The sequence below is a fragment of the Quercus lobata genome, chromosome 3, assembly GCF_001633185.2.
Source record: "Quercus lobata isolate SW786 chromosome 3, ValleyOak3.0 Primary Assembly, whole genome shotgun sequence".
In the NCBI taxonomy this organism is placed as follows: Eukaryota; Viridiplantae; Streptophyta; class Magnoliopsida; order Fagales; family Fagaceae; genus Quercus; species Quercus lobata.
The window spans coordinates 22,646,948-22,663,007 of record NC_044906.1 but is presented as its reverse complement, the minus strand read 5'-3'; the positions used below and the strand labels follow the sequence as shown (position 1 = coordinate 22,663,007).

The following is a 16,060-nucleotide window of genomic DNA, read 5'->3' as shown; positions in this document are numbered from 1 at the left end:
CTAAACGTTGATGGCTTGAATTTTGTTAGTTCATTTCATTTCGACCATTTTATTTTTAATAAAATAATAGCACCGAGTTCATTATCCAAAATTTAAAACCATAAAAATAAATTAGAAAATCAAATTTCCAAAAGATGGTAGATAATACACTATTGGGTAAACCCTTTTGCGATATGGTCTACATTTTAAAATTTAAGTTGGGGCTTGAAATTAAGTAATAATCAATTATAAAAAGTAAACCAAAATTAAGGGTGTCAAAATAAAACTTAAATAAAAATAAAAATAAAAAAAGGCTCTACACAGAATGAACAGCTTCATACACGATGCATTTCCCATACAAAAGAACACAAATCAGCACTCTTTCGCTGATTGCTCCCACCTTACAGAAGCGATAACTAAGAACAGCAATATAGAAAGACAGGCTAATGACTCTCCTATGGCCCTATATCAACTGCAACTAACATGTCTATTTTACATTCCTCTTAAATCTCAAATATAACTCCAGCAAGTCCATCTCCAATTGGTAAAGCCAGTATCCAGAAAACCATGCCACCCACTGTGTGCCAAAGTCTGTGGCTTGTACTGGAGTTTCATCTTCAGTTATTTTTGTGATTTCAACAGTGAATTAGTGGACAGATCACTAATGCAGCAAGGGAAAAATGTACATCGATTAGCACATGCTGCTGTGTGCCGTCATATTCCAAGCTAAAACTTCTTTCTGTAATGCCCCCAAACAGCTGGCTGAAACATTTCTCTAATGGTACAATAAAAGGAGAGCGCAGTACCGAGTTAGGGGCCCTCAGAAACAAGATGGGCAAGATTAACCCAAACCAAACAATCACTGCTGATTTCCAAAACCTCACATATTATCGGAATTATCTCCAGAATCTGCAATATCCTGGGGACTGCGTGTCTTAACTTGATAAATCTTCTTCACCTGCTTCTCACTGGTTCCCCAAGATGCAGTTTCTTGTTGTCTAATATGCATGCCACCATTTGCAGCTGGTGCTTTATTGATCCACTTAGGAGGTGGTGTTGGAGGCGCCCCCATGTTCTCCACAAACTGGTTGGGTAAGTTTGTTGAGTTTCCTAAATTTGGCATCCTCGGTGACATCATTGCAGTTGGCCTAGGTGACATCACTGCTGGTGGTCTGGTTCTCACACTTTCTTCTATTGCCAAAGCAGATATCCCAGTCCTCAGGTTGCGGATCTGATCTGGGTATTGTAATCTATCTTGTGTCCTCAAATTCTGTCTTTCACCTTGCAGGCCATTTGATGCAACGCTAAACCTAGGCCTAGCCATCATGCCTGGGAAATTGTTGTGATGCCCATGATAATAATTTGGGTCTTCAGTAAAGCCTCTTTGGTACCCAGAGGGTCCAGCTGGCCTCGGTCTGTTGGCCATATAGTTGCCTGGGAAATTTTGCCATGCTCCTTGCTCCAAATATCCAGAGGATGAATTGTTATTTTTGATGTTAAGTGTGTTCTTCACAAGACGATGTGCTGCTTCTCCCAGTAATGGACCAGCAATTGCTCCAGGGACTTGTGGCCTGTAAAAAAGACGCATTACATTCAAAAAGCAAAGCTCTTTAAAGGTAGTTTGCAATAACGCTGAAATAATTATACTATAAAGCATTAATAATGGCAATTAAATAGGAAAATAGTGGTAGCAATGCATGAAAGCAAAGAGGTCATCCAGATGCATCACTTGGATTCCCAATAAAAGAAATTAAAATAGAAAAATGCTTATAAAGCTGATATTCTCTCTTCTATTTTCTATTGCAACTGTGCCAGTGAAAGCAGTATCTTTCACTTATCCTAACCTAGCCCACAAAGGATGAGATAAATGACACAGTAACACTTGCACTAAGACCATGTAAGTGTTGCCATGGCTTGCTTAAGCAAATACTTGCTCACCTTTCCCTCCCTTGGTGCCGCCGGAAACCATTGTCTTCATGCCACAAGACAGGGAACGGTTTAAGATCTATAGGTGTTAAAATCTGCAGATATAACAAATATAAAAAATTATTAGAAGCAAATATTTTCAAAAACATTAAATGATGATCCAGCACCTGAAACATCAAATGACCACCCCTGCAACATGCTAAGAGCATATAAGCAGGGAGATTGGTCTCCCATGACATCAATCAAACAAAGCAGTCTTTAAGAAGAAAAACTAATTCAAAATTTTTTCCATCATGCTATTGACCAGTAAGAAAAGATAAGCTAAGTGTTCCAATAAATCTTTTAAGAAAATGTTCAGGGTTAAATCTCTATGATATATAGATGAGAAAGATTTAAATTGTTTATACCCAACAACAGTATGCTCCATTTTCTTTCATGCATTGGAGGGTCTCCCTCCAAAGGATCGATGATTGAAACTTACTGGTCCTTTTACTTTTCTATTAAAATATAATTTAACAAGCAATTTTTCTGCAAGATTCTACAAACCTTTCCAGGCATGAGCACACCCTTTGGAGGTTCTGGAATGTGTTTATGGGCTTGAGGATTAAGATATGTTACATTTCTGCAATGCAAAAATGCCCAATGTGAGAAAAGTAACAAAGCTTTAATTTCTCAGACGTATGAGGGATACTTACAAGACTTGGTTATTATTAATGTCTGCCAATCCACTGACAGGGGAAGGGACAATATAGCTGACACCATTTCTCTCACATAACCAAAGGTATCCATTCATTCCACCACTGCAAAAGGTCAACAAAGGATAAAGGTACTTAAACCAGTGCACGTGAATGATGGAAAATGATCATAATTCTTCAAACCAAAATAACTGATTTATAATGAGATCAACCAACCTAGCATTTGCATCAATTACCCAAACATATCTTTCACGTGGAGGCAACTGAAAATATATTCCGTAATAGTGAATTATATGTGAAGCCAAAGGATGGGCAGGGTGGACATAAAGCAAATCAAGCATCACGCTATTCCGAAACTTTTCTTCATCCTGCATATAACAGATTGAAGATGAGCTCAGTTCAGCATTCAAAACACAATAAATGATATTTGACAGCATGATTGTTCTTGTCCCTAGTGAATACTTCCTGTATACTTGGGTGACACTTTTTTGATATTCTAATAAAATCTTCTCATTGCTTATCAAAAAGATAATAATAATGATGTCTGACAGCATCTAGGTCTGGGCTGCTAATGATGGCCCTAATGATCCATAGATTATAGCTATCCTCCTTGCTTGAAACTACAGTTGGTACAGAGTAAGGTTCTAAAGAATCTAAACTGACAATGCTGCCACAACCAGAGCCACAGCATATAAAGGGGTTTGGGGTGGATCATAAGAAATTAAATTGAGTTTCAATATGGTCAAATTTCAGTTAAGAAAATTAGCAGCATCAAAATAAATGTAAAAATACTCAGTTTATCACCAGGACAAATATCAAGAATCAAATTAACAAAGTGAAGAGGATGGAAAAACATTTTTTCCCCATAAAATGGCTTAAGGTAAGTTGCTAAGACAACTCAAGAATCACATTGATCAATCTTGAGCAAAACTACAGCACAAAATCATTTCAAGAAGTTCATCAGAAGTTTAAAAATAAAATAGGAAAGTACTCCATATTTTCAGAAAAGAAATAGCTTGAATAAAATAAATTTTGAGAATAGCAAAAACAAATAAGTTCAACAACCAGTAGATAAACAAAGAACTCCTATGTCCAAAAATAGTATAAAAAGTCAAATAAATTTTACAAAAGGTCTTTGATGGGACAAATTTCCTCATCCCCAAACACATCAGATCCAAACTAAATAATGCGTCTCCTAGCAAATCAGTCAAGAGTGTAATTATTATAGAAACCTAAAGGACTTAAAATTCATGGATTGCTTCTCTGTCCTTTAAGAGTTTAGTCCGTGAGCTTGTCAGTCAGCATACATACATACAAACATATCTTCTTCTTTTTTTGGATAAGTACCATGCATACATATCAAACTTCTTAATTCATTCCCTCAAATGAAATGATAAATTTCCCCGTTTACAAAACGTTGCACTTCTTTAGGAAGTCAAGAAAGTTTCACAGGAAAGTTGATCTCACGAAAATTTATTTAAAAGTGAAAGGAAAAGAAAGTTATTTAAGCCTTGTCCCTTCGGTTTACAAGAGAAGTTCGTGAAAGTCTAACTTTCATGTGGTGCATTACTCTTTTCTAAAAGTACAAGAATCTTAACTTTTCTTGCTAATCAAATGCATGAAAAATAAAATAGGGAAAATTACATTTTGAACCCTATAATAATTTATGGAGTGTAACAAATTAAACCAGTAATTTCAAAAGTAACAAAAAAAAACTTATAGTTTCGAAAGTAACAAATCAAACAATGAGATTCACAAGGTAACAAATTAAATACTCGGCCTATATTAAATCCCAAACACAATGCCTCTACTCTTAAATGGGTTGGGGTTTGATTTATCAGGTTTAATTTGTTACACCCCCAAAACTTTACAATTTAGTATGAATATTTCCTAACAAAATAAAGTAAAGCAAGAAAACAATTTTATTTTCCATTATCCTTACAACCAGATAAAAAACCAAATTGCACAATAATCTAATTATTAACATCCAGCAGAAATGCATGGATCATAAAATGATAAAAAAAATTCATAATTTTATGCTTTTTCTATATATAAGTAATCCCCTCTTCCATACCGTTAAAGCGCCTTCAACTTTCTTTGTTGCAGCAATCAACTTCTTCTCATCAATGAATGGCAACTTGACAACACCCTGTTTTCTCAACAAACAAAAAAAAATACTCCCAATATAACTTACAATCACTTGATCAAATAAACAGAAAAAGATGTAAAACTATATGTAATAACAGACACTACCTGCCAAGCAAAGCGCTTGCCATTCATGTCAACGTCAAATTCTGTCCAAAAAGAAACCTGCTTAATATTCAAAGGAGAGGAACATTTTTCACAAGTTAAACTGCATAATGATCAATCTTTACCAGAAGGATAGAATTCAAGGATGGGTGATGACAGGTCAGTCATCAACTTTCTGTATTTCTCTGGCAGGGCACTTGAACTGTAACAAGAAAGAAATAAGCTTACCACCACAACAGGCAGAAGAAAGAAAAATTACCAGATAGAAATTCTCTCTATAGGGGGAAAAAAAAAGCAGAATAACTAAATTAATTTATTAAAAGAAAGGCAAAAACCTTGCTGCAGGTAGGGTTCCCATGAGCTGATCAAAGGGTTTAAATGGCTCTCCCAAGAAAAAAGTTATTTCCAAATCAACAAGATCTTTGAGATCAGAAGCAAAAGGAGCATAATGGTATGGATAAAACCTGAAACAGCAGTACATAGGTGCAGGTTTTAACCAATAAACTATGATGAAGAAGATATCATACACCTTTTAGAATAAATAAATGAAGAAGAAAATATCTTATGTATTACAGAGAGAGACTATTTAGCTGTTGCAGTTAACATAGCTGTAAGTAATATCTACAAGCTCTAGGCCAAAACCATTATAACAATAGGATCCGTAAATTGCAAACATTTTCTCATAATTCTTCAATTTTAAAAAAGAACAAATAGCAATGACTTTCTAGATATATTCATCTTCTTCCAGGAATGACTCAATATATCTTTCATGCAAAATACTCAGGACCATACATTCAAGAATATGTACATGTATCCATATGTACAGTATAATAAAGTTTACTGTAATGGGATGCTATAATATAGGCAAAACAAAGCACAAAATTTTTACTATCAATATAAACTAAACAGCCAATGAGAATTAGCTCAAACGGCACCTACTCCCTCATAGGAACGGGATGGAAGATGAGGTTGTGGGTTCAAAACTAATTAAGGGCGTGTACAAATTATCAGATTAAGGGGGAAAAAACCCTGAACTGACCATTGCCAGGAGCAAACACCTTGGTAGTAATAACGGCAGACCCAACATAAACCTTCCACATACTTCAAAACCTGCAAAGAAAGTGGTCAGCAATGACAAACAAAGATGATTATGCAACCTTTAAGTGGGCTGCAGTGAAAAACAAAGTTGATTACGCCAAAGATCACAAATATAAGGCTAATTGTGAGCAGATAAAACTCACCACGTCTTTTCTAACTTCATCAATCTCCTCTGGCTCTGATACATTAAATTTCTCAGCATAATACCTTTCCTTGTATCCAGGCTCCCCTAGCTTAACCTGAGGAAAGAGCAAATAACAATTAAAATATTTTACAATTCTCTAAACAACACCATTCTTAATCACTAATTTGTGCTTGGCTATTTTCTCGTCCATCTTGCAAGCCCACAATCAAGCAGAATCCAATTAAGACAAAGGTTATTGTGAAACAGCAATCAACCAGGTGCATTTCAGACCAATGGAACAAGACAAATGCTTACGATGTATAGAAAAAACAGTCAAATGATTGGAATAAGATTGCTATTGAATGAAGGAAACCTGCATCTTCCATCATTCAGGCGAACTTAGAATCTAAGTGGGCAAAGATTTAAAGCATTTCAATTATCCAGATCATCCAAAATGAGAAGAAGAAAAAAATATTCCATGCAATTGATAATGGTAGAGAGAGGAAACAAAAGCACACATCAGCCCAGAGTTGGGTTATATGCTTAGAAGGGTTATAGAGAGGAAAATAATACTGGTAGTTTTACAGTCATTCATTTACCCCACAAAATTCCAAGTAGGTCTCCATTGACAACATCAAAGAGAACTCAAAAGAGGGATTTTCTAGAGATCGTCGGAAATGTTGACACTCTCAACATGATCACATAAGCCAATAAAACGATAGCCGTTTTCATTTCTCAATATTAGATGCCCATTTCATTCCCCCCCCCCCCCCACCCCCTCTCTCTTTTTTTTTTTTTTTTTTGAAAAGTTCTAATCAAATAGACGTTTAATTTGGATTTATTCCCAATAGAGGTGAAGCTACTAGCCTGTGCAGTTCATTTTGAATTTTCACTTGTTAAGATTGATAGAACTTAAAATTGAAGTAATCTTCAAAAGTTATATCAACTTTATCATTTTATCCAAAAGAAAGGGCTCCTTATGATCCAATGATTTTCAATGTATCGATTTTCTGAATTGCACTTACATTATGATAACAAATTCCTCCCCTACGCGAATTAGGGAAAGGTTTTCGTAAACCCAGACCTTCTCTACATGCTAGATCAAATAGAATACAAAGCCCTTGTCTACATGAATATAATATAAGAATTCCATTATCAAAGTTAGACTACAGACCTTGTCTACCACTGGTGCTTGTGGCTCTTCAGCAGACTCTCTTCTTGATTTAAGTTTCATCTCTTCATTATTCTCAAAAGCCTGCAATTATCATTAACATCAAGTCTCAGCCAATTCCCATATTCCTATTCTTGAGAACAATAGGAGCTATTGAAAAACCAAATAGCTGAAGAAGCACAAAATTAGTCTGTCACATTGGCAGTACAAAATAAGTAATTTACATGTTTACATACATATTAAAAAAGTCCTTTTTCTTCGTAGTAATTAAACATGCACCCAGTGAATAACCCATGACATAACCCGCCAACTTGCTTTTGCAAAAGGAAGTACAGTTTGAGCTAAGGCTCATTGGCTAGAAAAGTCCAAATTTTGTAAGGCCAAGCATCCTTGGGGATTTAAATCCAGCATACAGCAATACAGAATTGCCTAATATTTCTAAGAGAAAGGACTCAAGAAGATGTAATCACAGTGTTGTTAAAGCTAACCTAAGTGTGCTTCAAGCACAATAGCCCAAGGGATGAAGCACTTTGATGAAGCAAAAGCAGGCATGCTTTTCTTTGTGCTTTTCCAAAAAGAAGCACAAGGTGCTTTTCCATTTTTTTTCCCCAAACCCTAAAACAAAATCCATTGAAATAAAAAAAAAGGACACTAATTTTTTCTATTCTGGTGCTTTTTGATCTTTACTTTTACAATATATTTTAATTAGCTATGTACTTCGCTTTAATCATTGCTGCATTTGCAAAAGTAGTAGTGAGACTAGATCATTTGTTGCTGCATTATGAAATTGCCTATGGAACTTTGGACTTTAATCTTTTATGTTTTGGGGTTCTGTGGATAATGTCCAAAAGTGTTGTTGGCTACATCAGGATGGAGGAATTGGTTTGGTAAACATTTTTCTTTTGTCTGGAATTTAGTTCCATTATGCATATTGTGGACTTTGTGAAGGGAGAGGAACCATCATACTTTCAAGGATGTGGATGCCTCAGTTACTCAACTAAAATTGACTTTCCTTAAAACCTTGTTTGAATCTTTGGGTCATTATAAGATACATTTGAATCATTTGATGCAGGAAATGCAAAGAAAAATTAGTTTTAGTTTATTTTTATAATATTTTGGAAGTCGGGTGTATTTGCTGGTCAATTGGATTTTATTATAGGTTTATTAGTTAATTAGTTTATTAGTATTCTATTTAATTTCTTAGAGTTAAGGGTATTATTTTTTTAATTTAATAATTTGGCTTTCCTAAGTCAACTAGAATTAGTATTTAGTCATAGTAGTCAATATAAGCACACTATGGTATTCCTATCAACAAAAATTTTGATTACTTTTTGAAAAATCTCTTGGAATTTCAATGGTATGGTGCTGACTCCAACCAACCATATGTGCTGACTATTAGGCTTGTCATCTCTTGCTTGGTGGTGCAGCCTCCAAGAAAGCCTAGTTATTGACTCCTACATTATCTATTTTTTATCCTCCAATTTTGTTTTGCATCCATTTTGATTTTTTTCTACATCAACTTCATTGATTCTCTTTCTTTTAGGCTGTAATCTTCGTTTATTTAATCTCTTTAAGTCTATTTTGTGTATATTTCTATGCACATGAGGTAGTTTAAAATTCCATCGCTTATCAAATAGATATCATTGTTGTTATGGTTATAAAAATGAGCTCTAGCTCAACTAGCACCTCCTCCCTTAATAAGTTCTAACGGGGTGAGATTGTGGGTTCAAGACCCATTGAGTGCATAACATAACAAACAACAAGTAAAAGCATTGTTATATGATTATGTATATTTTGTAACACACAAGAGAATTCTATAAGATGTACTTTTTTAAACCTCTCATATGCACCTATAAACTGAATTTAGAGTCTATAACGCTCATGACTATAAGCATAACACATTGGTGAAATCTCTAATAGAATTCATACCATAATCTCTAATAGCTGGCTCTAGATACCTACCAAAAGTCCAAAACAAACAAGTCCTACCATAAATGCAGATGAGTCCAGCTATGATACAGAGATTATGACCATATACTCTTAATTATGTATATGAAAATGAGATTATACAAATCCTATATGGCAAACTACTTTGTTAAGCTAAATGAATCCACAGTTCATAAAACTACTTGGAAGAAGCTACATGAATCCCTCCTCACCATTCAACTCTAGCTAGAGTTTTTCTTTTTTTTCTTTTCTTTTTTTCTTTTTTTTTTTTTGGGTAATTCAGCTTTTATTTATTGAAACAAAACAGAGTACAAAGGGAACCTACCTGCTACAGCAACCAAATACAAAACTAACTACAAGACCAAAGCAAGGCCAAACATATGGCAAAGCAAAAATGCACTAACAACTGCACTAACAACAGAACAAGACATATTAAAAAAAATCCAAACCAGCACTTCAGCATGGACAGCACAATAGCACTCTAGCAAAAACTAGAGTTATTCCTTTCACTCTTGGAGTATTTTCTTTCACTTCAGCCATTCAATGGGGCATTCCCAAAATCAAACTCAGAACCTCTCACAAGCAAAGCAAGAACAATATCACTAGACCAAATGTTACATTTTTCAATTATTATTTATTAGTAAATCTACGTGTTCCAACAGTTAATTAAATTACTTTCCATTACATGCACTAGATAACTAGAAAAGGAGCAAAAAAAAAACTTATTAAATAAGTTATTTTAGAGCTTTCCATTCCATTTTCATTAGCCCAAACAACACATGTATTGCAAGAACCAAGCATTGACAAAGCAACCCAATTCCATGCAAGTTGATAAGCACCAAGCAATTCAATGAAATGTGTTATAATATGAGATGCTTCTAACAAATAAGACAATTCAAGTATACAATAAGAAGTAGTCAGCTAAACAAACTAATAATAAAATGATTTTTCCAACAAAAGAAATAAATGTTCCAGACATTATATGATTTTTTTTTTTTTTAATAAATAGCTCCAGACATTATATAATAATAATACTAAGAAGATAATAAGAATCTAGAAAGATAGAAGTTAAAAAATAAAAAATCATGTCAAATGGATAGGGAAATGAAAATGATGATAATAATTAATAAGAGTAGAAACATGGAGAAAGCAAAATACCTGCTGAATTCGAGCCCTCTTTTGAAAGATTTGCTCTTCATAAACAGAAACAGACTGAATAAAATGTTCTACTTTATCTAACAAAACCTGGAGATGCAAAATAATTCACATTAGTATCCAAAAGCTAGCAACATTAACTCACACAACATATAACAAATAACAACTTACAAACTTCTAAGTCATCCATATATATTTTAAAAGTTCTTGGAAATTTTATAATTATTTTTCTATAAATCATTCTCTTTATTTTTTTTTTCCCTCCAAAATACTTCAGTTCAAATTTAAGACTGAGATCTATAAAAACTTACTTCTTGTCAATTTTTATGTATATATCCATGTAACTTTTGCTCCTAAAGAATTTAAGGCAAAAGATGAAGAATGGTTGATTTAAAGTGATGAAATTCTTGATATCATTTTGTTTTTCAAAGTGGGACTTGACTTAGGTTTAGATGTAGGGCATACCAATTCAAATGAATGTATGATAGTTTCTCATTCTGAATCTGTCAAAATCAAGAAAGACTTGTATAGGGAATCCCACATTGGAAAATGAAAGAGGATGCTACACTTCCATTTTATACGCTGAATGTACCGACTAGCTTTTGTGTGGGCTAACATTCTTTATTTCAATGTTGGGTTGATTGTTGGCCCATTTACTCCCTTATAAAAGAAGTAATGTGTATAAGCTTTCTTTCCTTTTTTTTTTTTTTTCTTCTTTTTTGATAAAATGTAAGCTTACTTTCTTTTTTTCCCGGTTAAACCTTTCAGGTTCAACTTTCTTTTTGAATTGCAGTTTTCTTTTTTTTTACCCAGGAACATTTCCAGTTCTGGGTTTTGGCAGTTGAATCACTAGTTGGCCAATTTTTCACAATTTCGGGTTTTTGTAGGTCCCAAGTCACAGTTGAACTGGTTGGACCAACCAGTCCAATCCAGTCTTTGAAACCTATGGGTGCCACACAAGTATGAGAGCTTATTAAAAATGTCCAATATCTGAAACACCATAAACCATCTACTTCTAATTCGATCTACCCTACACACCAAAAACTAAAATGATTACTAATATACTAAAGAAATTAAAAAATAAAAAACAATGTTACCAAACCCATAAGCAGGGCAGGGATTACACAGCTTCTTTCAGCATCATAGCAACTAAATTCTATACATGATGAGAACACATGTACTCTACTTATCAAAAAACTTAATGATTTACATAAAGCAGAATATAAACTTATATGAAAAGGAAACAGATAAACAAGAATTTCATATTTTGCATGTGATATACATATAGACTAACTGCTGTGCTCCCAACCTTAAATATAATTGAAAATTCCTAAGCGTTTAATGTCTGCATACCTATCCACAAGTTAAATCAACACCTGCACCTATCTATACATCTTAGGTATATGACCTTCAATTAACCCAACTCAAGGTTTTGGTTTTGGTGGGATGATAGGATTATGACTATCACAAAGTACAAGGGTGAGATTTCAATCTTTTAACCTTATTTGTTCTACATGGTCTGAGGACGAACTTTTCATCTCAAAGCCACTATTTGAAACTATTCAGATTTATTAGAACACCCATCCAGTTGTTGTCAAGTAAAAGAAAAAGAATATTATCATGAGCCGGTCACAACTCCCAAACATAAGAACAAGCCACAAACTGCTGCTACAGAATCACATGCCACACTGAACAACAGACAAGCAGACTGTATAAAGAAGAGAAATTACCTCACCCGCATCAGTAAGATAACCACCCATTGCAGCAAACTCACTTCTATAAATATGCATCAGTAAATTTATAGCACCCTGAAGTAGTAAAACAAGAATGAAAAATTAGAATAAGAAGAGGGAACTGAAAGAGAAAGAACATCAAATGCAGGAAATTTTTTGAAGTTTAAAAAGAAGGTTTTACAGTCAAAAAGTTCAAAGATGCTAAAAGAATGGGAATCTTAATCAAATTCAGGGTGGAAATATAGAGAAAATGTTTATAATCTCAGTACTAAGAAGAAAAAATGTGAAAACTTCAGCAAATTTTTAACTTGCAACAAAAATTAACACAGAAGGCTGCCTCCCACCTACATACCTCCCTGATCTCCAATGTTGGCATATGTGGAAGAAAGTCATTACCAACAAAAAAACACATAAATACAAAATCATCTACAATTCGTTCGAAGTTAATCTCAAATGGAGGGTTCAGAATCTCCAAATCATATTGCAGATATTCTCGCAACACCCATAGGTTGAGAAACTGCCAACAAAGTGAACGATTTCAGATGTAATAAGACAAATAAAATAAAAACAAATTTAAAAATTGTGGAACTTAAAAGGCAGAAGTGAATTCCCAAACCTGATATTTCTTCTTGTGAATTGGGGTATCATCTACGGCATTCCGATCCTCAGCTCCATTGCCTGCCCTACCACGACAATCAGCTGCAAGATGACCAACTTGGCCACAACTAAAACATTTTTCCTGATGCCCAGGCAGAGTAATCACCTGTGAACTCAGGAAAGTGTGAGATCAACCATTTGAAATAAACTATTGTGTGAAGAGTGTTATCAAGACATGAGCAACTGACCTCTCTTAGTACAGAAAAATGAATCTCATGTGTAGCTAAAGATAGCATAATCAGATCAGCGTCCTGTAGAGGACCAAAAAAAGTGCAAAAATAAGAAGAGACAAATAGCACAACAAGATTAGAAATGATGAGCATAAAATTGGGCAAACACTTACCAGACCATATAGACAATGACGAGTGTTTGGATTGAAACCAGGAAGGTTACGTTGCAATCGAATGTATGACATGATTTTGTGTTCCCCTTCACCGGGTACATTTGAATCAGAAAGAATAACCTTCAAATAATCACCCAATGCAGCCCCATAAATAAATTAGAGAGACAAAGTATCCTGAAAATCAGAAGCATAAGGGGAAAATATAGAAGGGATTACTCCACAGACAAGGATCATCCGATCTTGAGGGGATAAGGGAGACATAGAACCATGTAGGATAAGATCAATCACACCTTTGTATTCCGCCAGCCTGGATTGCGGTTCAACCTAGATTGTATAAAGTACTGAAGTGCTACTGAAAGCACCGCCATAAACTGAGTTCCGGGAGTGATGACATTTGAATCACAAGTTGCAGGCTTTTCTTTAGGGGTCAAATTTCTTCCCTCAGCCTCAAATTCTTTCCTCAGCCTTTCCTCTTCAGCTTCCTAGCATGTCATATGTGAGTTAACCAACATCATTATTTTTTATTGGTAATGACACACACACCTACTATCTCACCCTCCACCTTGGTCTTACAAGAGGAGTTGTCATTAAGTAGGAACCGTTTAGCTAGCATGAGATATATCTTACCGCATCAGCCGCATCTTTTGCAGCTCTGAAGCGCCGTGAACGTTGCTGATTCATTTTAGCTCTTGGTGCAACCCCATCTATAAAATTCAAATTCACCAAATCTGAATCTAGTGCAACAAAAATGTGCATAGACAGCATGTATTAAATAGAGCTCACCAATTGCCATATAAAGAAGCTTCCTTGGGCGAACTAATGAGAAGAGATGGTCAATGTAATCAAATATTGATTTGAATACATCGTCATAGGTGGTAGGTGAAGGCTGCATGAACAGAGTATAAATATGTTACCAGGTTGTCAATTTCAACTGCTTTGTCAACATGGTTGGGGCATCAGACATGCTCAAAGTTCTAGATGCAAGAACTCCGCCGTATGCATGTCTCTTTTAAGCATCTATATCTAATGTATAAGTATTTGCTTGCATGCATGCATAACAACCGCATTTAGTAAAACAATTATGAGAAATATACACCAGAACAATTCAGAATAATTCTTTACAAGGGTTCTTTCATCTAACATCATTATTATCCAATGTGTTTCCAGAATCAAATTTTTATACCCCCATCCCATAGTTTTTTTTAAAATTAAAAAGCGAAAGCACAAACGGCATTGACGAAAAACAAACGTAGCAAGCAACTTGAAGGTCATTATTTTCTACATTAAACTCTCCCTATATATCCAAATTCATTATAACTGCATTCAAAGTTTCCCACATCTAATCCTACATAGTTATTTTTTTATAGGTAGATCTAAGCCTACATAGTTATCATGAACGCTTAGTTGAGTTGAGCCTCATTACAAACATGATCACATTTCAAACATTTCTGTTTTGCACCAAAAATCAGCACTAAAAGGTTTGATTGAAAGTTCTTCAATTTTGTTTTGGCAAGCTGTTGAAATTATTTGAGGAAATTTCATCATTAAAGATGGAAAAATCGATGTTTACCCTATATAAACCAACACAACTACACATTACACAATCCTTTCTCTCATTGGTACATGTCTACGACTCTACACAATCCTCAGACCCTGTCCACCTTACTTTTACAAGAAGAGGAGGTGCAAGTGCAACTTGCAAGAGTTCATTGGCCTATCTATCAATCTATCTACACGCAACACATGAATACATAAAAACACACATACAGCCCAAATTACAAAAACAATGTTGCTTTGTCTTAATTTTTCTTCGGTTACATGAAAAAAAAAGAGTGATGCTAAGCTTTTCAAATTAAAAGTCTAACTTTTAAACACAATACCGTAAAAAAATATATATCTGTAATTAGAACTTTCATTTATTATGTTGTTGATATGGCACCAATCAATTTGTAAGGTTCTTCTAGTAAAACTGATAGTAAATTTAGCTAAGAAACTGCCAAACTGTCATCTTCAAACTAAAATCTCTCTCTCTCTCTCTCTCTCTCTCTCTCTCTCTCTCTCTCTCTAAAGTATCAATGAATTCAAATTTTCCTGAGCTAAAAACTCTCTCTCTCTCTCTCTAAAGCAATCAATTTTAAAATTAGTTCAAGAAACTTCTTCCTGAGCTAAATTCTTTCTTTTCTTTCTAAATATGAAACGAAATGAAATGAAAAACATAGCAATCGAAAGAAAGAAAAGAATTAGGGGAAAGTAAACGCATACCTTGCCCTCAGGATGAAAGCAAGGGTGAATGATTCCATTCATGTCCAGGTACAAGTTATCGAACTCCATTCCATTAGGGTTTGGACTCGACACGTCCACATTCTCCTCCTCCGCCTCCACCACGTCAGCTATCGACCTTGGATACCGGTCCGCCAGCCACCGATAAAACGCCGGCACGCCCATGGATCTTTGTCGGTTTCCGGATTCGGATCCGGGTCGGAGAAAAACAAATATATAATATGGAAAATTTGATCGGGATCTGTGTGTTGACTGTGTGGGTTGGTGAAGATTTTGATTGAAAGAAAAGAGGGATAGTGATCAATCAAAATGGGTTTTGGTTGGGAGAGGTGGGAGATTAGGGGGGTGATTGGATGCGAGGGGATTTATAATTTTGGGGATTTTTTGGTTGCATTGACTTGTCGTGGATTAGAGGGCAAAAAGTGTTTGGGATGGTTACTATAACTTACTGTTTAACAGAACTATGCTATCCTTGGAAAGTAATACTGCGGAATATTCTATTCGTGCCCATGCTGCTACCTACGCCGTCCCACGTGCCAAAATTTTCCAAAAAAAAGTGCTGTGTTTGGAAAAAGTCGGTACTTCCAATTTGGAAATCTCAGAGCAACCACATCAGTCCGTGTATTTTACACATCCATTTTTACATTAAAAATCTATTTTTTCTATTTTACACATTCACTTTTACAAAACACTCACATCAGT

General features: G+C 34.8%; 1 protein-coding gene across 1 annotated transcript; it reads right to left on the bottom strand.

Moving 5' to 3' along the window:
• Positions 1-296: 296 nt before the first annotated feature.
• On the bottom strand, positions 297-15,757 carry LOC115979984 (5'-3' exoribonuclease 4). The gene is made up of 22 exons (XM_031102142.1): positions 15,341-15,757; positions 13,862-13,964; positions 13,706-13,782; positions 13,369-13,560; positions 13,079-13,198; positions 12,924-12,986; positions 12,695-12,841; positions 12,431-12,595; positions 12,076-12,153; positions 10,349-10,435; positions 7,247-7,327; positions 6,092-6,187; positions 5,890-5,960; positions 5,186-5,314; positions 4,976-5,052; positions 4,854-4,894; positions 4,675-4,749; positions 2,817-2,968; positions 2,601-2,705; positions 2,452-2,527; positions 1,918-2,000; positions 297-1,550 (listed from the first exon to the last, which is right to left on the bottom strand). The coding sequence occupies exons 1-22, from the start codon at positions 15,521-15,523 to the stop codon at positions 860-862; spliced, it is 2,892 nt and encodes a 963-aa protein (XP_030958002.1). The 5' UTR covers positions 15,524-15,757; the 3' UTR covers positions 297-859.
• Between the last annotated feature and the right edge of the window lie 303 nt (positions 15,758-16,060).

Excerpts from the sequence above, each read along its gene's own strand:
- LOC115979984 (XM_031102142.1), bottom strand. The coding sequence starts at position 15,523 with ATGGGCGTGCCGGCGTTTTATCGGTGGCTGGCGGACCGGTATCCAAGG. Across the intron at positions 12,154-12,430 it reads CAACATTGGAGATCAGGGAG|GGTGCTATAAATTTACTGAT; the intron begins GTATGTAGGTGG and ends TTACTACTTCAG. Across the intron at positions 5,961-6,091 it reads ATGAAGTTAGAAAAGACGTG|GTTTTGAAGTATGTGGAAGG; the intron begins GTGAGTTTTATC and ends CTTTCTTTGCAG.